Below are 23,408 nucleotides of genomic sequence, written 5' to 3'. Positions count from 1 at the left end.
TTTACTTCCAAGCAAATGTCTTTAAAACCCAAAGTTCATGTGCCAAATGAAAATGCGGTTGACACCGCTGCTTTACAATTTCAGATCTATGGAGATTTGTGAACATTCGCAGGTCTGCACAATTTGCTTGGGCAAAACAGTTAAACTATTCATAAATTCTAAGTGTGTTTTAAGTAAACAACTCCATAATATTTTTTCCTGGAGTGTGTGATGTTAATTGTGATCATCACATCTTTAAAGATGGGACCGGCACTAAATATAATTGTATTCATCACAACTGTAACGTTTTAAAATTATCCGAAATAGTCAATTCTAATTACAATTTGATTGAAAGACATAGATGCCAAATGTTCTTTTCACAGCCTTGAGTGCAGCGTGTGCAGTGGCCTTTCAGGGTAGGGGCCAACATGAACCGGTGCTCTTCCAGCACTGATTCTTACCCCCCTTAACCTCCCTGAATGTAGATGATACAGTACAGTCGCGCCAATGATGAAACCACAGCTCTTGAGTTAACATTGTAAATCGGACCTTTTAGTGCGCTGCACCAAAGAAAAAAAGACGAGTGCGAACTGCGAAGATGATAGGCACAGATGCAGTCCATCACTAGTACGAGTTTTTTAATGAAAATAAAAAGAAATATGATAATTTTGATGGAAATAAAAAAAAACAAGATTTCAAGTCTTGGTGCAATGTGACCAATTTAAATGAACAGAAAAATACATTCAACTGAGTGTTGGCCGAATGGGACATAAGTCTTCTTGTGCCGGTCCCAAGCCCGGATAAATACAGAGGGTTGTGTCAGGAAGGGCATCCGACGTAAAAGCTGGGCCAAAACAAACATGCGGATCAAACCTCTGAAGACGGAGTACACTGATTCGCTGTGGCGATCCCTTAAAGGGAAAAGCCGAAAGGAAAAGAAGACATGTTGGCCGAATTATGTCCGCGCGGGGGCGACTCATGACCACGACAAAATTGGAGAGAGGGCTGTCCTTTGGATGTTGTTGTATCATGCAACGCCTCGTGAGGGCGCTACACACATGTCTCTTGATGCCTGCAGGAATCGAGAGCAGTTTGTCCCTTTGCTGCCGTCAATCGCCGGCTCATTTTAAATCTTTCAAAAATGAAAATTACCACAAGGTAAGGCGCGTTTATCGACTCGTTGATAACTACCCATTGTCAATCTTGTCTCCTTTAAAAGCGATATGTGTGTCTAGGTCTGTGTTTTCGGAGACCCGTGAGCGCCCACAGCACACTTTATTATGCTTCACGTTGGTTGCCATGACGACGTATACCGGTTTGGCCACCCGTTAGGAAATTAGCTCAAAAGTAAGATATATTGCGTATTCTCGAGTGACTGCAGTAAAAGAGTGAAAGAACATGTATGATCTGGGCGATTAACGTAACTATACGGTGTGTATGTGTTTTGCCGAGGTACGATAGAGGCTGAGTTGTTTCAGATTTTTAATAACAGAAGCTCCAGGTTGCTTCTGCTGTGACTTGATCGAAATGTGCTGACTTCCCTGGCTTGTCATTGCAACGGAATTGAGACTTGTTTCTGCCACTGCCCACATTTCTCCAGACGTCTGCCCTCGTCGTGTCCCAAAGGCTGAGGGCACAGATTGGCTTTAACCGGGATTAAACCAATGAGTGGAAAAAAATTTGAATTTGTCGGCCCTTATCTCCCAGCAACATGTGGAGGGCTCTGAGCAAATGGCACAAGTTGATCTTTTGCTTCCCTTTTGGCAAGACGTGTTTTCATGCCAGATGACACTTCGCAAACATTGCTACGAGAAACGGAATTCTTGAGGAGATTGGGGTGTAAATGAGTTGTATTCAGAGACGACATTCATTTACATAGCACTGTGGTCATGTGGTGCTAAAAGTCAAGTCAAAACATTACTCAGGGGAAGACAACATTATGAAATTACGTACGAGCCGTTAAAAAATCAAAAAGGTAATTATTCTTCACATTCCCACATTAATAGTCAACAACTAAATGAAATGTTCCTTATTTACCAAGTTGACTGAACATCAGAAACATGAGGCATAACTTGACAGAAAGTTCATTCCTTTTCCAAACCTCTGTATCCTCACTAGATTGGCATTGGGCACTATAGCCTATCCCAGCTGTCTTTGTGAAGTAGGTGGAGGGCACCCTGAACCAGTTGCTAGCCAATCGCAAGTTACACAGAAACGAACAACCATTTGGCGCTCACACTCATACCTAAGGACACTATGGAATATTCAGTCATCCTGCAACACATGTTTTTTATGTGAGAGGAAACCGGAGGACCGGTGAAAAGCCATGCAAGCAGGGGGGAACATGCAAACTCCACACAGGAAGGCGACATGCTAACCATTCATTTACCGGCCCGCCTGAAAGTGAACACACTCCAGTTTAAGTATGTTTCAAAAAACAAACAAACATTTGTAAATCATATGCTGTTTTCATCATTAATCTGCAGATCACCAGAGGGAGCAGCAGAATGGTCCAGTGAATTGAAGCAAAAAAGGGTCAAATTATTTAATTCTATACATTACTTTATATTACTGTACATGAAGGAATAAGCGGTATGGAAAATGGATGTATGGATGGACTTTACATGATTAAAAATGACCACGTATGCCTACATAAATGCAAATATTGGAAAAGAAACATTTCTAAAAAATCCTGATACTACTGTATAATATTAATAATGACAACAATCTCGTTTTACAATATTTTACAACGCATAGCACAATGGATCAGATCTTCCAAAAGAACGTGGCACGTTTTAACATGGCCTGACGATGTTGGATTTGAAATTCTTTAGCCACAATTCCATACTGTACGTTTAGTTCCAAAAGAGCACAGCACTCCACATCACCAGAAGTACGGCGGTGAAGATGTTTTTCTTAAGCCTTAGTTTTGGTAAAGCACTTTTCGAATAGTAAATCTTTTTTATTTTTTATTTTTGCAAAAACCTTTAGTTATCGATAAAGAGGATATTTGCCCTTTGAGCATGTCTACACCAAAACCAACAAGACATCTTGATTAAATTGCCTAGGCCAATCCAATTGAGAATCTTGGGCTGTGACCTGCAAAGGACTGTGCACAGATGATCCCTCCACAATCACGGGCATTTGGAGGACTTTTATGAGGAAGTATGTTCAATCCTTGACAAGTCAAGATGTGCCTTGCTGAGGATGACATACAAATACTGAAATGTGTACCAGTGATTAAAACACGTTGCTTTTGAAACCTGATTAAGTGGACATTTTTTTGCATGCTGTCATATCTTATGCAGAATGTCGTTCCACATTGTGGCCACTGGTAGAATCAATCTATGTAACTCACATGCCTTTCCGGTCAAGAAATAAGAGTCATTATTTTATTTTTCTATTCTTTCACAATTACAAGTACCTTAGAGGAGATTTTGAGTGTAGCCGAGTCGCTGAGCTGCTTGTCTGACAACCAATAAAGTTATATAGTTATATACAGTAAAGTCTCGTTATATCGATATCGGTTATATCGATAGTCCCGGTTATATCGATACTATTTCTATGCACGCACGGAGAAAATTACATGCAAACAGGGTCGGATATATCGATAGTCCCGTTTATAGCGAGGCAAATATCCTCTTTATCGCCAACTAAAGGTTTTTGCAAAAATAAAAAATAAAAAAGATTTACTATTCGAAAAGTCCCGGTTATATCGATATTTTTTCGGACTCCCTTGAATATCGATATAACGAGACTTTACTGTATATATATATATATATATATATATATATAATAATATATATATATATATATATATATATATATATATATATATATATATATATATATATATATATATACAGTAAAGTCTCGTTATATCGATATTCAAGGGAGTCCGAAAAAATATCTCTCTCTCTCTCTCTCTCTATATATATATATATATATATATATATATATATATATATATATATATATATATACAGTAAAGTCTCGTTATATCGATATTCGAGGGAGTCCGAAAAAATATCGATATAACCGGGACTATCGATATATCCGACCCTGTTTGCATGTAATTTTCTCCGTGCGTGCATAGAAATAGTATCGATATAACCGGGACTATCGATATATCCGATATCGATATAACGAGACTTTACTGTATATATATGTAACGGAGTTGTACACTTAGGTTATTAAATTATGAAGGAAGTGACGCAACGGCGCACAGTGTGGCACTATGTCCCGCCCATAGTTTCCAGAACAATCTCGAGGAGATTCAGGGTGAGTCGCAATTTTCTGTTGGTCTTGATTAACGCGCATTTTCATGACAATATCTTATTTTGTTTCCCCTTTTGTACTGTCTAGTGTTATCTAATTAGTTCCCTTATTCATTTCGAGTCCAGATTACTTTTTGTGTCATTATTTACTTCACGTTTTGTCGAGTGGAACTTTGGAGCGCATGTGCTTCATAGTGCTTTTCTATTGCTCAGTTAATCACAAGACGAAACCCATGCGACTTCACCCATCCCTTCTGCCATACTGTGTTGCAGGTAATAATTGTTTCATTTCGTTTTTATTGAACAATATTTAGTTTCTTGTGTCGTGTTTCATTTGCCCGTGAGTGTCCGTGGCTGGTTGAACTGTGCGCCAGCCATTACAAGCGCACCGCGTGTTCTGCCGAGTCTCCGCCCATGATGCGTTCAGGGACATCTTGTAAATAACAGTGAACTTGTGTTGTATTCTCTTTTTCTGTAAATAACCACTATACGATCACACGTTGTTAATTCTTTGTTATCTACAATGTTTTGCATTTGAGAACAATCTCGAGGAGATTCAGGTTAATCACAAGACGAAACCCATGCGACTTCACCCATCCCTTCTGCCATACTGTGTTGCAGAAATAAAAGAAATAAAAAGACACATCCACGCGTCTCGTCTTCATTAATACGGCAGCATCGTGGAGATGAAGACAGTCACTGTTGTGACACCCGTCACATTGGTGCCGTGACCCGGATCACAAGTGACTCTCCACTTCGGACTGGGACCGCGATGCTGCACAATGAAGACGCTGTGCAGTCCCATCACTCGGTGGACGGTGTGTCGACCCCCGTTTTGGAAATACATGTAGTGTGTTAATTGTCTACCTGCTGTTTTGCAATTAGTGTGTTTTTTTTCATGTACGTGTTTTTGTGTGTTAAGGCTAAGAATGAGCTCCTTACATGTAACAAGTAGCACACCTTTGAATGAGTGTGTTGGTAGAGGTAGAGGCTTCCCAACCGTGTAACAGTTGTATAGTGCAATCCAGAGTGGTGTAGGTTGTACAGAGGGGAATGGGCAGGTTCAAGCTGAGGCCACTTATGTTAGTGGGGACAGAGTTCCTTCCCAGACCCAGTGCAGTGCATCTACGACGAGCGCACAGACAACTGATACACCAGCAACAGATCCCTTTCTCCAGTCTGTCACAGTTATGTAGTGCTATGCAGGGTGATGTAGTTTGTACAGAGGGGAATGGGCAGGTGCGAGCTGAGGCCACTTATGTTAGTGGGGACAGAGTTCCTTCCCAGACCCAGTACAGTGCATCTCCGACGAGCACACAGACCCTGACACACCGGCGACAGATCCCTTACTCCAGTCACCTGACGTAGTTGGTCAGATGAGTGACATAATTAGACAGCATTCCTTGTACATCCTTGCCCGATAACCTTGTCTATTTTGCCTGTTGGTCTTTCTGTTGTCTTCCGTGTGTATGTTGCCTCACTTCTGCATAATTTAAGGGAGGTGTATGTAACGGAGTTGTACACTTAGGTTATTAAATTATGAAGGAAGTGACGCAACGGCGCACAGTGTGGCACTATGTCCCGCCCATAGTTTCCAGAACAATCTCGAGGAGATTCAGGGTGAGTCGCAATTTTCTGTTGGTCTTGATTAACGCGCATTTTCATGACAATATCTTATTTTGTTTCCCCTTTTGTACTGTCTAGTGTTATCTAATTAGTTCCCTTATTCATTTCGAGTCCAGATTACTTTTTGTGTCATTATTTACTTCACGTTTTGTCGAGTGGAACTTTGGAGCGCATGTGCTTCATAGTGCTTTTCTATTGCTCAGTTAATCACAAGACGAAACCCATGCGACTTCACCCATCCCTTCTGCCATACTGTGTTGCAGGTAATAATTGTTTCATTTCGTTTTTATTGAACAATATTTAGTTTCTTGTGTCGTGTTTCATTTGCCCGTGAGTGTCCGTGGCTGGTTGAACTGTGCGCCAGCCATTACAAGCGCACCGCGTGTTCTGCCGAGTCTCCGCCCATGATGCGTTCAGGGACATCTTGTAAATAACAGTGAACTTGTGTTGTATTCTCTTTTTCTGTAAATAACCACTATACGATCACACGTTGTTAATTCTTTGTTATCTACAATGTTTTGCATTTGAGAACAATCTCGAGGAGATTCAGGTTAATCACAAGACGAAACCCATGCGACTTCACCCATCCCTTCTGCCATACTGTGTTGCAGAAATAAAAGAAATAAAAAGACACATCCACGCGTCTCGTCTTCATTAATACGGCAGCATCGTGGAGATGAAGACAGTCACTGTTGTGACACCCGTCACATGCGGTGAAGATGTTTTTCTTAAGCCTTAGTTTTGGTAAAGCACTTTTCGAATAGTAAATCTTTTTTATTTTTTATTTTTGCAAAAACCTTTAGTTATCGATAAAGAGGATATTTGCCCTTTGAGCATGTCTACACCAAAACCAACAAGACATCTTGATTAAATTGCCTAGGCCAATCCAATTGAGAATCTTGGGCTGTGACCTGCAAAGGACTGTGCACAGATGATCCCTCCACAATCACGGGCATTTGGAGGACTTTTATGAGGAAGTATGTTCAATCCTTGACAAGTCAAGATGTGCCTTGCTGAGCGATGACATACAAATACTGAAAGGTGTACCAGTGATTAATAACACGTTGCTTTTGAAACCTGCATTAAGTGGACATTTTTTTGCATGCTGTCATATCTTATGCTGAATGTCGTTCCACATTGTGTTGCCTCACTGGTGCAGAATCAAGTCTATGTAACTCACATGCCTTTCGGTCAAGAATATAAGAGTTCATTCCAATTGTTATTTTTCTCATTCTTTCACAATTACAAGTACCTTAGAGGAGATTTTGAGTGTAGCCGAGTCGCAATGAGCTGCTTGTCTTGACTAACCGATATGAAAGTTATATTATTAGTTATATACATTGTAAAGTCTCGTGTATATCGATATTCGGTTATATCGATAGTCCCGGTTATATCGCTACTATTTCTATGCATTGCACGGAGAAAATTACATGCAAACAGGTGTCGGATATATCGATAGTCCCGTTTATAGCGAGGCAAATCCATCGCTCTATTATCGCCAACTAAAGGTTTTTGCAAAAATAAAAATAAAAAAGATTTCACTATTCGAACAAAGTCCGGTTATATCGATATTTCTTTGCCGGACTTCCGGGCTTGAACTCTCGCATCCATAAACGACCGACTTTACTGTAGTTCCGCATATATATCATATATCTATCGAGATTCAAGGGAATGTCCGAAAAAATATCTCTTCTATATATATATAGCACTATAGTACAGTAAAGTCTCTTGTATATCGATATTCAAGGTTGAGTCCGAAAACAATATCGAATCAGGTAACACGGAACTATCGATATATCCGACCCTGTTTGCATGTAATTTTCTCCGTGCGTGCATAGAAATAGTATCGATAAACCGGGACATCGATATATCCGATATCGATTCATTAACGAGACTTTACTGCATAGTGAGATGATAACTATAATATGTGAATAATATATATTATATATATATATATATATATATATATATATATATATATGCATACTCAGCCAATCAAACACTTATGAAGGGGTATGGAGTGTAGAAGTCAACGGTATCCTTCCCTTTGATGTGTTGCAGCTCAGGAGTAAGCTGGCTGTGAGACCCGACCTTCAGCATCTCACTCAAATCCCAACCAGGCAAGTAAAACACGAATGTCACTTTTGACATGACTGGAATAAAGATATACTGTTTATATGTATATGTAAAAAAGCGCAGTCCTAACTTATTTTGTCTGATTCTGATTCGGATAAAATTTGAGGCGGAAATACTTACCGTGTTTGGCAGCCATATTTGCATGGAAACGTTGTCATCGTCCGGACATCATGCATCAAAACATAGTCAGCAACGAGGTTCGGCAGTTAAGTGCCAAAAAATGATTGTCAAAACGAAGGGTTGTGGGTGGTGACGACAATGCATGGAAATATACTGGCCTTTTTTGAAAATTTACATATTTTCCCGAAATTCCAGATGGCCACCCCACCCCTGGGCTCCAGCACGCGCACAACCCTCGTGAGGATCAGTGTTTCGGATGATGGATGGATAGACATGATGCAATCAGGGTTTTTGGAGTCCATCAGTGATCAAAAGGTTTGAAAAAATATATACATGTACTTGATTACCGATTCGATCATCACATTGAAGGGGGAAATTATGATTGATTAGTATAATTCTATAGTTATTTTAAATGTACTAGTAAGTTACTTTATTTTGTGACCATGCTCATTAGTCGAAACACTCGGATCAGTATTCCCCATTGAAATAGCTTTTGCAGAAAAAAATGTGACCTTTGTAATAATGTTGTAGTGAATAAAAACATGCGTGTGGCTTGGTCACCTGGCGGCAGGGTTATAAAGACAGACTGACAAACACAGCAAGTTTCACAAATAACTCGAGAAGCTGCTTTACAGTAATACATACGTTTTTGCAGACGATAAAGAATAAATACCTGCAAGTATTGCAATATTGTCAGTTTGGTGTTTTGTACTAAGTGTTAGATAAATGGACTTTATTTGGGCAAAGATACGTGGGTCTATTAACTCATTCACTGCCAGATGATGTGCAAAAATGTGTCCACTGCAGTGCCAGGATTTGTGTCATTTTCATTCAAATTGCAGGACGCTGGCGCGAATGGCTGCCACTGCTCACCTGCACAAAAAAATCCAGTGACTGTAAAGTGTCCTTGGGAATTTTGAAAAGCGCTTAGAAATTAAATGCAGCGTTAGTACCCTTGGACTCTCTTCTTTCATCAGAAAAAAATGAGTTAATTCCAAAGTTATATGGGTCTGCAGTTAACTAAGCTTGAAATGGGGGCGGCTGTACAAAATACCAGTGTCTGAAACTCATGGCAAAAAGGGCAGACAACTCTGAAAAGTTGCCTGCCCGGCCATAAAGTTGCCTGCCCCATTTTCACAACTTGAAATACAATAAGACGACTAATCGCAAAAAAAATAATTGTTGCAAAAGATAAATTATTTTTTTTTAAATTAAGTAATTGATGTACCTACCACAAATGCTCCCTTGCTTAATCTATGGTAAAAATCCCTCGCTGAAGATTTTGCTCCAGTTGTCGTTTGTCGTCATGGTGCACAATGCAATGTTTGCCTTGCGTTGTCTGCTCAAAGCCACGTGGACTCCTCTTTCTAAGCGCCTTTCAAAACTCAAGTACACTTTTCAGTATGCAAACTTTTCAGTACGCAAATTGCCAAACGAACATTCGTTTGGCAATTTGCATACTCGGCACCGGCAGCCAATCAGAAGCCTGTTTCGTGCTTTGGAATATACCGTGACTGAAAAGTGTACTTGAGAGTTTTGGAAGCCGCTTAGAAAGAGGAGTCCACGTGGCTTGGCGTGGTTTGCTTGTAGCTTTTGTTTTATTGAATAAAACAAATGTTTGATTTGAAAAAAAACCCTTTTTTTTCCCCTTGAAGAAGTTGTCGGCCACCCGGGCCGAGAACGTTTTGAAAGTTGTATGCCCCGGGCCTCCGGGCAGACATTATTTCAAACACTGAAAATACATACATATTGATTTATATAGTGCTGTAACAGCAGCTGAAGCTGGAACAAAGCGCTAACATGAACAAATGCTGCCCCCTCATGGAAGGGAAAAACATTGCCAGAGGTCTGACCAGCGCTTTATTGGCACCCCCCACAGAAAAACCGGAACCCGAACAAATTCGGGAATGGTGCTCCACGTCACACTTTTCAATTCTTTAATAAATTTGGGAATGACGACAAATAAGTTAAGTACAACGCACGTAATTCTTTGTTTGATGTTTAGTTTGGCCGAAACTATAGGTGGCTGTAAAGCTTGACGGTTCTTTTTGGAAGTTGTTTTGGTCAAGTCGGACTTGATTGCATTATCCAGAGATACAACTTGTAATAGTTTCCTTCTGTTATTTAGCAAGCAAAATTCAATGTAATGAATTTGCACTGTTGTATTGCCTCAAAAGAATTTGACTGCACTCGTGTCCACTACATTCTCCTCAGTGATGTTTGGCGCCTTGGCGTGACATCCTCGCGGTATCAGATTGAGATGACAAGCTTTGATAATCTGCCTGCATGATATTAGATTTCACCTCATCACTTGGTGACGAAGATGAGTGCTATATTTGCATTCTAAACATGCAATTTCTTGGCTCATCAGGTAATGTAATTCCACGCTTCATTAGGACTGTGAAGTTTATCATTTGTCATCAAAGCCAAGCTGTCAATAAATGATTAAGTTCCACATTTGGGAAATGTAACTTTTGGTCTCCAGCAAAATTGATTGAGCTTACACGTTAATTGCAGTTAGGAAGAGAGACTTTGTTCGATGTAGCTGCTGTATTTTAGTGGCTGCTATTTTACAGCCAAAGTGCTGCTCGAACCAAATGCGATCAGTTATTAAAGAAAACAAACCTCCAGAGAGTCTGTACAATAATTAAAGTGTTAGCTCGATAATGTGACTGAGATTGAAATGCAGTTGGTCAAGCTGGTATATGATTGAAGTTTCATTTCCACGTACTGCTGAATGTCTGTGTAAGCTCTCAGTCGTACAGGAGTGGCCCATCGATGAGAAGGTTTCTTCAGCCGTTCAGATGACGGCTGAAGAAACCTTCTCATCGATGTACTGCTGAATGATAAATGACAATGGATTGGAAAAATGTACACAGCCATGTTCAAAAATAAGACCAAGATAAAGGATTTCAAACTTTTTTTCACCAGAATTACAAGAATGCATATTTATTAATCATGAAAAGAATAAGCATCAAGCATTGTTTTTCCTCAGCTTGAACTTTAGAACATTTTCAAAATTTGACGGCGACATTCAAGACATTCAAACTTTTTGCAAGCGTCTGGTAAACATCTTTACAACCTTTAATGAACCCTGATTAAAAAATATTTACAAAAACAACAATGTCCTTTTGTTGTTGGTTTTAGTTTGCCTGTGAAAAAAAAGAAACCACCAAAAATCAATAGTGCTTTACGGGTTTAGGTTACATTATCGGTGGAAAACATTTTCAAGAAATCCATCTTGGCCTCATTTTTTGATGTCACAAAATATAGCATTGAAACAGGTTGATATTTGTTTTACCACCAAATGTTTATTTCTGGAAAAACGTGACAAACAGATTGGAACCATTTTTCTGTTTATTTTTTCAAAGATACAAATTAACATAACGTATACGGAAATATTCATCATCCCGAGTTGATGGGGAAAAAAAATCCGACAATCAAGGCTAACCTTTGTAAGTTCATGGTCGATTTGTTTCAAAGTGTGCTTTGACAACAATGTCGAGCACACACTAGCCGTAACCAAGCACAATGCTTTTTCGACCCATATAGAGTGTAAATAAACAGTAATTGCTGTCTGATGGGATGATGGAGAGTGAACGGACTTGACTAGAATGAAGTATGGGCTCTAATTACTTCCTGCCGAAACTGGAGATGAGACAAAGCTCAGTCAGAGTCTGCTTGGCACGACACGGATGTTTGCTATTTCCTTCTGTTTTATTTTTCCTGAACAAATATGATTAGTTGTATTCATTTTTTTCTACTCTTTGCTGTTTTTGAGTCAATTTTGGCCCACTTGACAATATGAACATTTATATCAAAGCGTTGAAACTATAGACTTGATTTTTTTAATCAAATAAAACTAGGTTGATACATAAAGGGCACATGAGTAAATCCATCCATCCATTTTCCCAATTAGTTATACTCGTGCCTTATGAAACGTCCTGTCAAGGAATTGGACTTACGTGAGGGGAGCGATTGTGCAAGAAGAATATAAATTTAAAGGACAACCGACACCATTTTTTTTGGTTTCCTAACCGTTTTATAGCATCTAAAATACCCAAAACTGATATTTTTATTCAAATGCAAAACACCAATAAAATGACTTAAAGTGTCCCAAAATTGCCACAAAATGAGCTCAAAAACTGGGCAGATTCAGAAAGTCCTGCCCCTTGTTCGTGACGTCACTATTGGTCACACACTGCCTTGCTCCAGAATCAAAACAATGGCTTCAGAGAGTTCAGATTCGGAGACGATGCTTTCTTGTTACTCATCCAGTTTTGAATATGATTCAAATAGTTCTGAAGAGGAAAGCATAAATGTTTACAATCGATTAAAGAAGTCCTTACGTATCAATTCGAGCCGTCTCGACTCCAATGTAGCGCCTATAAAATGCACAAGATGGCACAAGATGGCGCACAAGCTCCGTTGGAAATGGCTAATTTGTCCGCTGGGAATTTGTCTTACACATTCTTCATGCGTTGACCGCAATTGGCTGCGACACACAATGATTCACCATTGCATTATTTATGTAGTTTTTCTTATAATTTCGCCACGGATCAACACGATGTTTTCAGACCAAACAAAGTACCCAAAATGCATTGTGTGTCGTTTTCTCGGTCACGGGCATTCCCTCCGTGACGTTGCGTAGGGGATCGTCATCAACTTGAAAACAAGAATATTCAGCGCGAGTCTTAAAACGTAAAATATAGCTATATGCGGTGCAATATTTGTAAAATGCGCTCAGTCGAAGTCATTTGAAGTGATTTTACAAATTATGGACACAACTTGTCCGGAGGCGTCGGTTGTCCTTTAATGTTATACAGTAAAACCCCTGCATACTTTAGATTCGGCATTCACAAATTCTCAAAAGCAAATCTTTCGCTCAGACTCGCTGTCTGAATCAGCTGAGCCTTTCAGAGACCACTCAGTCTCGTCAATATTTTGAAGCAAATGTAATACCTCCTCTACTTTCTCTTTTTTTCACCGAGAAGCTTTTCTTTAAAATCAATGCCGCTGGAAAAGTGGCTGCTACGGAAATCAAGCCGTGCCGTCCCAGAGTTGCAAGAATGACTTCGAAATGTATTTTTTTAATACAATAAAATAAAAGGCAGCACAGGACTTTGCGATATTATAACACACACGTATACACACACGTATACACACACACACAAACACTTACAGAGACTTTAAGTGTTGAGAGGCTATGGAAACAATTTAGTTAGTTTGTAGATGTCGGTCACGCTGCTGATCTTGTTTCGGCCAGCAAAGCTCCAACGTGAATGAATAGTAATGGGTTGTCATGCCTTGACATATATTAAAGTGATTTGATTGATGAAGATTGTTTTGTTTCCCCATTATTTGAACGCCTTGACCCAAACCAATAAGGCCGGGGGGTCATGCTGGAGCCGATCCCAGCTGTCGTCGGACTATACAGGACACCCTGAACTAGTTGCCAGCCAATCACATTTCACACATGGACACACAACCATTCAGACTAATATTCAGCCCTTTGAACAATTTCAAGTGTTCAATAACCTGCCGCAGTACCTGGAGAAAATCCACACAGGTACGGAGAGACCATGCAACGGAGAGACCATGCAAACTGTGAGGCAGACATGGAGCCACAGTTTTTATGTTCTTAAATGTATACGTTTCATTTTTGTTGTTGTTATTTATTTATTTATGTATTTGCTTGTTTGTTTGCGTATAATGACGATTCCAAATTCTATAAGGCATATGTTTTCAGTAGGTGGAATATGTTATCCACCCAGTGCTCGGCATTGTCAGCAGAATCGGGGAGGCCTTCAAATATAATAATGAAATGTAAATTCCTTTCATTTTGGAAAATGTATTTGGCATACGATAAAATTCACTACCTTGGCGGCATTGTCGGCAGACATCGGGGAGGCCTTCAAATATAATAATGAAATGTAAATTCCTTTCATTTTGGAAAATGTATTTGGCATACGATAAAATTCACTACCTTGGTCATTGAATTAATTACATTCGTATGTCGAGGTACTAACCGACTGCATCTATTCATAGATATGCATGAACAATTAACAACTACGTGTTTACCTTTGGTTTGGTGTCTTTCTGATTTTCTAATATTTTTCTAAGCATTTACCGAGTCACAACATTTTGTGTAGCGTAGTTGCGCGTGTAGTGGGCGTGCGCGTGTTTACCTAGTTTTGATAGTCAGCTGCTATATTTTCACTCGAGTTGCTCACCGAACGCTGTGATGTATTGCATGAAGGACAAAACGATCACAAATTGCAGTTTGTTGACGCAGCGCGATTATGACGTCACGATTGTCTTTCGTGTGTTTTTTTTTTCTTCAAGTTGTGTGTTTATGTATTTTTTTATGGTGCCTTTGTTCCGGGTAGCGCCTTTCCCAGGTCCGTGTTGGCTGGCCGAGAAATGTGGCTTCAAGCGAATGAAACATGAACATGTGGCTTCAAGAGAATGAAACATGCCATCGATTTGGTGTCCTCTTATTGGCGTTGTTGTTTTAGGCGAAAAAGGAGCTGGAACATCACTGGTAGGTTGACACTTAATCGGAACAAATAGGCTTTTGTCAGCTGTCACCGGGCTCATCTCGTAAGGGCTTGTTAAAATCCACTCGCTCATTCGAAACGGCATGAACTGCACTTTTCAGAACGTTAGACGTAACAGGTGATTGGGCACAGCTTCTTTCTATCAAAATCATTCACCTATCGGACTGAATGAAGGAGGGAAAGAGTACGAGATTGATAGTTCAACTCAAAACTCAACTTGTACTCTATGGCATTTGACTCCGCATGATTCAGATCTGATTTTAGTTTTACTCCCTGGTGCTTTCTACTATCTTTCTAACTCACCCTTCCCTGTATATGATAGTTGTCCACGTTAGGCACTTTGTTACAGCTTCATTTGTTGTGAAAGTGCTATAGTGCTACATAATTAGCGCATCCAAAAGATAGGCTGCCAAATGAAAAACAAAGTACAGTGAGACCTCAATTTACGTACTTAATTGGTTCCCAGACAGAGTGTGTAAGGCGAAAAGTGTGTATCTCAAAAAAAAAAAAAAAAAATTCCCATAGGAAACCACTAAAATGGGAATAATCAGTTCCCGGGTTTCCATAAAATATACTTTTCAACTAAATAAGCCTTAAAACTACACACAACATACCTTATTCTATGTATAATAAATGTGCTATTGTATTGTAATGAAAGAAATACACTACATTGTATCATAAAATCACTTTATTTACATTTGTGATGGTCATTTATGGCTTGATGGAATGGCGTTGGAGGTCGAAGGTCAAAGGGAATTGCTGTTTGGAAAGAGAGGCGCATTACATGAGGACTGTAATTAAAGAAATAAACTGTGCTGTACAATAAAGTTTTATTTATCTTTTTGATGGTCGTTGATGGCTTATGGAAGAAGAGTCACCTTCCATAAGGACTGTTGGTAACTTAACGTCTGGTGCTGTTCGGTTGTGTGCTTCCGCCGAAGATCACTCCGCCAGCCGTGGTGGGTGTGTATTATGAAAATAGTGCTTATTATAAGGTTTAATTTTAATAAATTTGACGTTTGTAAGACGAAAAGTTTGTAAGTTGAGGTGTTTGGAAGTTGAGGTCTCACTGTAATGTAGTTTATTCAATACATTGTAAGAATGAAAATTGTAAAGAGCAGTACATTGGGGAGACTAAACAAATTCTCAAAAAAAGACTATCAACATCGCAGGGATAATACTAGTGGGCCTCAATCGGCAGTACATATGCACCTAAAAGCTAGCAACCACTCATTTGACGACAATGAGGTTAAAATCTTAGCGAAAGAACAAAGATGGGTTGAAAGGGGAGTAAAAGAAACAATTTTCATAAAACACTAAATCCTTCATTAAACCGGTTTGGTGGGTTGAGGTTCAACTTGAAAAGTTCACACAATATCTTACAACATAGGATTAGTAATACTGATGAGGTGATACCGGTCGAAGTGGGGCAATCAGGCCAGTCGTTAGTCAGAACAATAGGAACTATCAGTGCAGCTGCAGGGAGTAGTCCTCTGCTACCCCCAACCTGAGAGCAGGGACCTATCATAGCAGAGTCCGGCACCGCCATGTCTGGACAGTAGGGATATATACAGGGCCTAAACTACCAGTAAGACTTTAGTTTGCTGACGAAGTTTCTTGGATAAGAAGCGAAACATCCGACACCTTCAAAGAAGTACAGATGATGGCTGAAGAAACTTTTTCATCACTCCTGTACGACTGAGAGCTTACACAGACGTGCTATATTGGATAAAAAATATTGTAAAGCCTTCATTATCCTGGGGTAAACTATTATCAAATCCTAACACTGCTCTTTATCTTTTAATGAATGCTTCTCATAATACACTTATTTTAAAGTTAAAGTAATATTTTTGATCATTATTTTTATTGTACTGGGCAGTGGTCAGTCTGTCGACCGAACAGGGCAGAGGTGCTGGGTTCGATTCTGGGTCCGGCTTCCTTTGTGGAATTTGCATGTTCTCCCCGTGTTTTCGTAGGTTTTCTCTGCGTCCTCAGGTTTCCTGCCGCATTCCTTCAAAAATAATATTCACATCTTTAGTAGGTTGATTGAACACTCTAAATTGTCCCTAGGTTTGAATGTAATGACGGGGGGTTGTTCTTCTCTGTATGCTCTGCGATTGACTGGCAATCGGTTCAGGGTGTCCCCTGCCTACTGCCGGATGACAGCAAGGATAGGCTGCGCCACCCCTTGTGAGGATTAAGTGGATCAGAAGAAGGATAATGGAATATTGCAGCATTTGTTTTGAAAAGTATTAGTATAAAGTATTATTAACCTTTTAACCAATTGTTTCATGAGATAAATTAATAAAAATGACATTTTATCTAGCTGAATTTAAGGCAATGCCTCTAAAAAGCTTTTAGCTATAAAATATAATCATGCGGGAAAGTACCAATCATCCAGAATCAGAATCAGAATCAGAATCATCTTTATTGCCAAGTATGTAGAACACACAAGGAATTTGTTTCCGGTAGAACACGCTGCACTAGTATCGTCATATGAGTTAGAACAGTTTACTGCCATCTTCATTTCATCAAATTTCAGGAAGCACAATTTTATTCCTTTCAATTTGAAGGGTTACACATGACACATTGCATATTTTTACACAATTTTCTCTGTGTATATTATTAATTTTTGCTCAGAGGTAAATTGCAATTTTAGCGCTCATCTGAAACTGTATAGTTATGCTGTTTCGATATTGCCTACAGCATTTTTATCAGGTATTGGATAAATCTGAATTGGCTACCCATTTCCATTTGACTCAGGAACTGGGACGAAAAGAGACATCACTGCATCCGTAGCGACACCAGAAGTACCCAGACCCTGCCTCTTCTGGTCTTCACTACCTCACTGATACACTTATCACGCGTATCTACCTTGCACAAATGAGATATGATTGTGGTGATTGAAGTTTCCAGAGGCTGTCACAATCATTTTGATGTGAAAATAGACAGGAGATAATGGGAAAGGACAGGCCTGTTATTAGAGCTCTGTCAGGGCTAAAATGATGCACCAGAGTGAAGAGGGTTAAAGACACAGCTTCCTTGTTAATAATTAATTGCTCGGCGCATGGTGGATCCACTTCATTGCGCCCAGTCATCACTCGATAATTGCTTTACATTTAATTTGGCTACAGTGACTGTTTTTCAAGGTGGTTAAATTGCACTTCAAGTTAATATAGGCTCAGACAGAGACAGCAGTTTGGGCATAGACGAGTTGATTAAAAAATGACAAGCTACACTAAAGGTATTAAGTGTGAGATTGAGTCAGTTACTCATTTAATTAACATAGCTGATGAGAAAAACATCCCTCGATGTACCTGCATGCTGTAAGTTACATACATCGGAGAGCAGCTCCTTGTTTCAAAGCATGGGTTGGTACTGTTTTGTACTACAAAGTAGTGAAACAGTGGTTGCTGGTGAATCGTTTTTAGTCAGCCTTCTTGTGATCTTTATACATTTTGTGACAAATGAATGTAGTTAATATTGTCATTGGTCACATTCCAATAAATAATCTTTTTTTTTTTTCTTCCTGAAAACAATAAACAGAAGCAAATACTCATGATTTATATGAATAATTTCATTAGTGGGGTAGTACTGTATGATCTGTTTAGCTTAGAATGTAGACAATTTTACCCAAGGTGGTAAAACATCATGAGGAAATGTTTATGGCAAAAAAACTAAAAAAATAAGATTGGCCTAATTTAACTCATTTACTGCCAGTCATGTGCAAAAAAAGTATCCACTCCAGTGCCAGGGTTTTGGTCATTGTCACTCAAATTCTAGGACCCACAGAATATTGAGTTTTAGTACAGTAACAAAGTGCAAACATTGAGAGTTGGCAGTGAATGAGTTAAGAAGGTGACCATCTTATTATTATCCCTTGAAAAAATCACACTTAACATTTAAAAAAAATTACAGTGAAGCACTACTTGAAGAACAATTCCACTATTTCTTTCAGTTTGATTAGCACTAAAACAGTCATTATACGACAATTCAGACACGACCATGAAAAAATAACAGCACTGTTTTTTTCTGTCTTTAGATGGCAGAGGCAGCATTTAGTGGCTTAGGAAAAAACACAACGACTAAGGGAATCTCGGAGAGGGATGTGCCTCACATTCGTCTCGTTGGGGATGGCGACGTGGAGGTAAAGTAAGATTATTTTTTTACATAAATCAGTCACAGTCACACATTTTCAGTGCAGGCCATATGTATCAACAGTTCATTTTGTTGCTGTATACAGGAGCTCACATCACTTGTACACACAAAGCACTACTGGCTAGCCTTGCATGAACACAGATAATGAGCGAGTTAATTAGACCTGAGATTGAAACCAAACGCAGACGCAAACTCATCATTTGTCATTTGAATAGAAATTGCTATATTCTGTAGTTCCGCAGATTGTGGTGGTGTCGCTGGGTTTGGGTTGGGGGTGAGGGGCAATACGTTGTCAGCATTTTAATTGGCACAACACATACAAAATTGTGGTTAATGATTAATCCCAAGCAGTTTAATGATCCCTTAAATCCAAGAAAAATATAATGGTAAAAGGTCTTTGTGTCTTTGAGCATGTGTGAGTTGGAGATTATTAATGTGGATATTTTCTTATCCCCAAAGGATATATACATGTTTGGAAAGGAAACTGGGCCACGGAAGTTACGGAGTGGTGTATGAAGCCACACATATTCGGACACAGACCCAATGGGCCATCAAGACGGTTTGCAAGCCAGAAGTGAGTATAGTAGAATGTCATGAAATGTTTAATCCAGTGGCATGTGAAATGTACGTGCAGCGGGAATGTTCACAGTGTGCATAAGCCTCAGGTCCGTGCCCATTACGTTTTGTCTTGTGTATGTTTGTGTGTGTGATTCTACATTTGTATTAGTCCTCAGGTTTCCTGCCGCATTCCTTCAAAAATAATATTCACATCTTTAGTAGGTTGATTGAACACTCTAAATTGTCCCTAGGTTTGAATGTAATGACGGGGGGTTGTTCTTCTCTGTATGCTCTGCGATTGACTGGCAATCGGTTCAGGGTGTCCCCTGCCTACTGCCGGATGACAGCAAGGATAGGCTGCGCCACCCCTTGTGAGGATTAAGTGGATCAGAAGAAGGATAATGGAATATTGCAGCATTTGTTTTGAAAAGTATTAGTATAAAGTATTATTAACCTTTTAACCAATTGTTTCATGAGATAAATTAATAAAAATGACATTTTATCTAGCTGAATTTAAGGCAATGCCTCTAAAAAGCTTTTAGCTATAAAATATAATCATGCGGGAAAGTACCAATCATCAGAATCAGAATCAGAATCAGAATCATCTTTATTGCCAAGTATGTAGAACACACAAGGAATTTGTTTCCGGTAGAACACGCTGCACTAGTATCGTCATATGAGTTAGAACAGTTTACTGCCATCTTCATTTCATCAAATTTCAGGAAGCACAATTTTATTCCTTTCAATTTGAAGGGTTACACATGACACATTGCATATTTTTACACAATTTTCTCTGTGTATATTATAATTTTTGCTCAGAGGTAAATTGCAATTTTAGCGCTCATCTGAAACTGTATAGTTATGCTGTTTCGATATTGCCTACAGCATTTTTATCAGGTATTGGATAAATCTGAATTGGCTACCCATTTCCATTTGACTCAGGAACTGGGACGAAAAGAGACATCACTGCATCCGTAGCGACACCAGAAGTACCCAGACCCTGCCTCTTCTGGTCTTCACTACCTCACTGATACACTTATCACGCGTATCTACCTTGCACAAATGAGATATGATTGTGGTGATTGAAGTTTCCAGAGGCTGTCACAATCATTTTGATGTGAAAATAGACAGGAGATAATGGGAAAGACAGGCCTGTTATTAGAGCTCTGTCAGGGCTAAAATGATGCACCAGAGTGAAGAGGTTAAAGACACAGCTTCCTTGTTAATAATTAATTGCTCGGCGCATGGTGGATCCACTTCATTGCGCCCAGTCATCACTCGATAATTGCTTTACATTTAATTTGGCTACAGTGACTGTTTTTCAAGGTGGTTAAATTGCACTTCAAGTTAATATAGGCTCAGACAGAGACAGCAGTTTGGGCATAGACGAGTGATTAAAAAATGACAAGCTACACTAAAGGTATTAAGTGTGAGATTGAGTCAGTTACTCATTTAATTAACATAGCTGATGAGAAAAACATCCCTCGATGTACCTGCATGCTGTAAGTTACATACATCGGAGAGCAGCTCCTTGTTTCAAAGCATGGGTTGGTACTGTTTTGTACTACAAAGTAGTGAACAGTGGTTGCTGGTGAATCGTTTTTAGTCAGCCTTCTTGTGATCTTATACATTTTGTGACAAATGAATGTAGTTAATATTGTCATTGGTCACATTCCAATAAATAATCTTTTTTTTTTTTCTTCCTGAAAACAATAAACAGAAGCAAATACTCATGATTTATATGAATAATTTCATTAGTGGGGTAGTACTGTATGATCTGTTTAGCTTAGAATGTAGACAATTTTACCCAAGGTGGTAAAACATCATGAGGAAATGTTTATGGCAAAAAAACTAAAAAATAAGATTGGCCTAATTTAACTCATTTACTGCCAGTCATGTGCAAAAAAAGTATCCACTCCAGTGCCAGGGTTTTGGTCATTGTCACTCAAATTCTAGGACCCACAGAATATTGAGTTTTAGTACAGTAACAAAGTGCAAACATTGAGAGTTGGCAGTGAATGAGTTAAGAAGGTGACCATCTTATTATTATCCCTTGAAAAAAATCACACTTAACATTTAAAAAAAATTACAGTGAAGCACTACTTGAAGAACAATTCCACTATTTCTTTCAGTTTGATTAGCACTAAAACAGTCATTATACGACAATTCAGACACGACCATGAAAAATAACAGCACTGTTTTTTTCTGTCTTTAGATGGCAGAGGCAGCATTTAGTGGCTTAGGAAAAAACACAACGACTAAGGGAATCTCGGAGAGGGATGTGCCTCACATTCGTCTCGTTGGGGATGGCGACGTGGAGGTAAAGTAAGATTATTTTTTTACATAAATCAGTCACAGTCACACATTTTCAGTGCAGGCCATATGTATCAACAGTTCATTTTGTTGCTGTATACAGGAGCTCACATCACTTGTACACACAAAGCACTACTGGCTAGCCTTGCATGAACACAGATAATGAGCGAGTTAATTAGACCTGAGATTGAAACCAAACGCAGACGCAAACTCATCATTTGTCATTTGAATAGAAATTGCTATATTCTGTAGTTCCGCAGATTGTGGTGGTGTCGCTGGGTTTGGGTTGGGGGTGAGGGGCAATACGTTGTCAGCATTTTAATTGGCACAACACATACAAAATTGTGGTTAATGATTAATCCCAAGCAGTTTAATGATCCTTAAATCCAAGAAAATATAATGGTAAAAGGTCTTTGTGTCTTTGGCATGTGTGAGTTGGAGATTATTAATGTGGATATTTTCTTATCCCCAAAGGATATATACATGTTTGGAAAGAAACTGGGCCACGGAAGTTACGGAGTGGTGTATGAAGCCACACATATTCGGACACAGACCCAATGGGCCATCAAGACGGTTTGCAAGCCAGAAGTGAGTATAGTAGAATGTCATGAAATGTTTAATCCAGTGGCATGTGAAATGTACGTGCAGCGGGAATGTTCACAGTGTGCATAAGCCTCAGGTCCGTGCCCATTACGTTTTGTCTTGTGTATGTTTGTGTGTGTGATTCTACATTTGTATTAAATGAGCTGTTAACACAAGCCAGTGTCTTATTGTGCTGGACCCAAGCCAGGATAAATACAGAAGGTTGTGTCAGGAAGGGCATCCGACGTAAAAGCTTGGCCAAAACAAACATGCGAATCAAACTTCTGAAGATTGAGGACGCTGTGGCGACCCCTGAAGGGAAAAGCCAAAAGGAAAAGAAGATTTAGTGTCACGTCCGCACGAGGTGTGGCAACAGATCTCGTTGGACAAAAAGGGAGCTGGATCCAAAACACTTGATGGAGACAGTAATGATTCAAAAAGAGGCTTTACTTGAGACACGCATGGGAAAAACAGAAAATAACAGGACAAAATAGCGAGGCCCTGGCGGCCCACCCGGTGTGGAGGGATGAGTGGAACGCTCGGGTGAGTGATGGGTCGAGGATCCAGGAGCGGGGAACCCACTGACGTTCTTCCGGCCCGTAGCCATCCCAGTCAACCAGATACTGCAACCCCCTGCCCATGCGCTGCAAGTTCAATTTCTCCCGCACCGTGTATACGGGGTTGCCGTCCACCATCCGGGGAGGGGGGGGGGGGAGAGATGGGAGTTGGTTGGTTGGCGCCGGAGATGGGAGTTGGTTGGCAATGACTTGAGAAGGGACACGTGGAAGACAGGGTGGACATTCGTCGTGGGTGGGAGCCGGAGACTGACTGAGACCGGGCTGAGGATGGCCTCGATGGGGAAGGGGCCCGCGAACCACTGCCCCAATTTGGCCGATGTCCCAGCCAGCCGGACATCCCTCGTGGACAGCCACACCTCCTGCCCGACCTAGTAGTCCGGTGCCTGGCGGCGATGACGATCCGCGATGTGCTGGTTCCGGGACGCCGTGCACGAGCGGCTATGGTCTCCTTCCACACCCGACGGGCCCGTCTGAGGTGGTGTTGAATGGATGGGACCTCCACCTGGCGCTCCTGGGTGGGG

At 39.9% G+C, this 23,408-nt stretch overlaps 1 protein-coding gene across 1 annotated transcript in view; it reads left to right on the top strand.

The window, feature by feature from the left end:
- The first annotated feature begins 1,061 nt into the window (after positions 1 to 1,061).
- stk33 (serine/threonine kinase 33) overlaps positions 1,062 to 23,408 on the top strand; it is a 37,353-nt gene continuing 15,006 nt past the window's right edge. The window contains exons 1-6 of the mRNA XM_088992416.1: positions 1,062 to 1,137; positions 1,215 to 1,326; positions 7,944 to 8,002; positions 8,334 to 8,453; positions 18,741 to 18,845; positions 22,202 to 22,315. Coding sequence (XP_088848542.1) covers positions 8,334 to 8,453; positions 18,741 to 18,845; positions 22,202 to 22,315 — 339 coding nt within the window. The 5' untranslated portion in view covers positions 1,062 to 1,137; positions 1,215 to 1,326; positions 7,944 to 8,002. The remainder of the gene's footprint in view (positions 1,138 to 1,214; positions 1,327 to 7,943; positions 8,003 to 8,333; positions 8,454 to 18,740; positions 18,846 to 22,201; positions 22,316 to 23,408) is intronic.

Source organism: Hippocampus bargibanti, linkage group LG03 (assembly GCF_051943395.1).
Source record: "Hippocampus bargibanti isolate YZ-2025 linkage group LG03, ASM5194339v1, whole genome shotgun sequence".
Taxonomy (NCBI): Eukaryota; Metazoa; Chordata; class Actinopteri; order Syngnathiformes; family Syngnathidae; genus Hippocampus; species Hippocampus bargibanti.
Note: the sequence above shows the minus strand (reverse complement) of the source record. Positions and strands in the feature narration are given on the sequence as shown.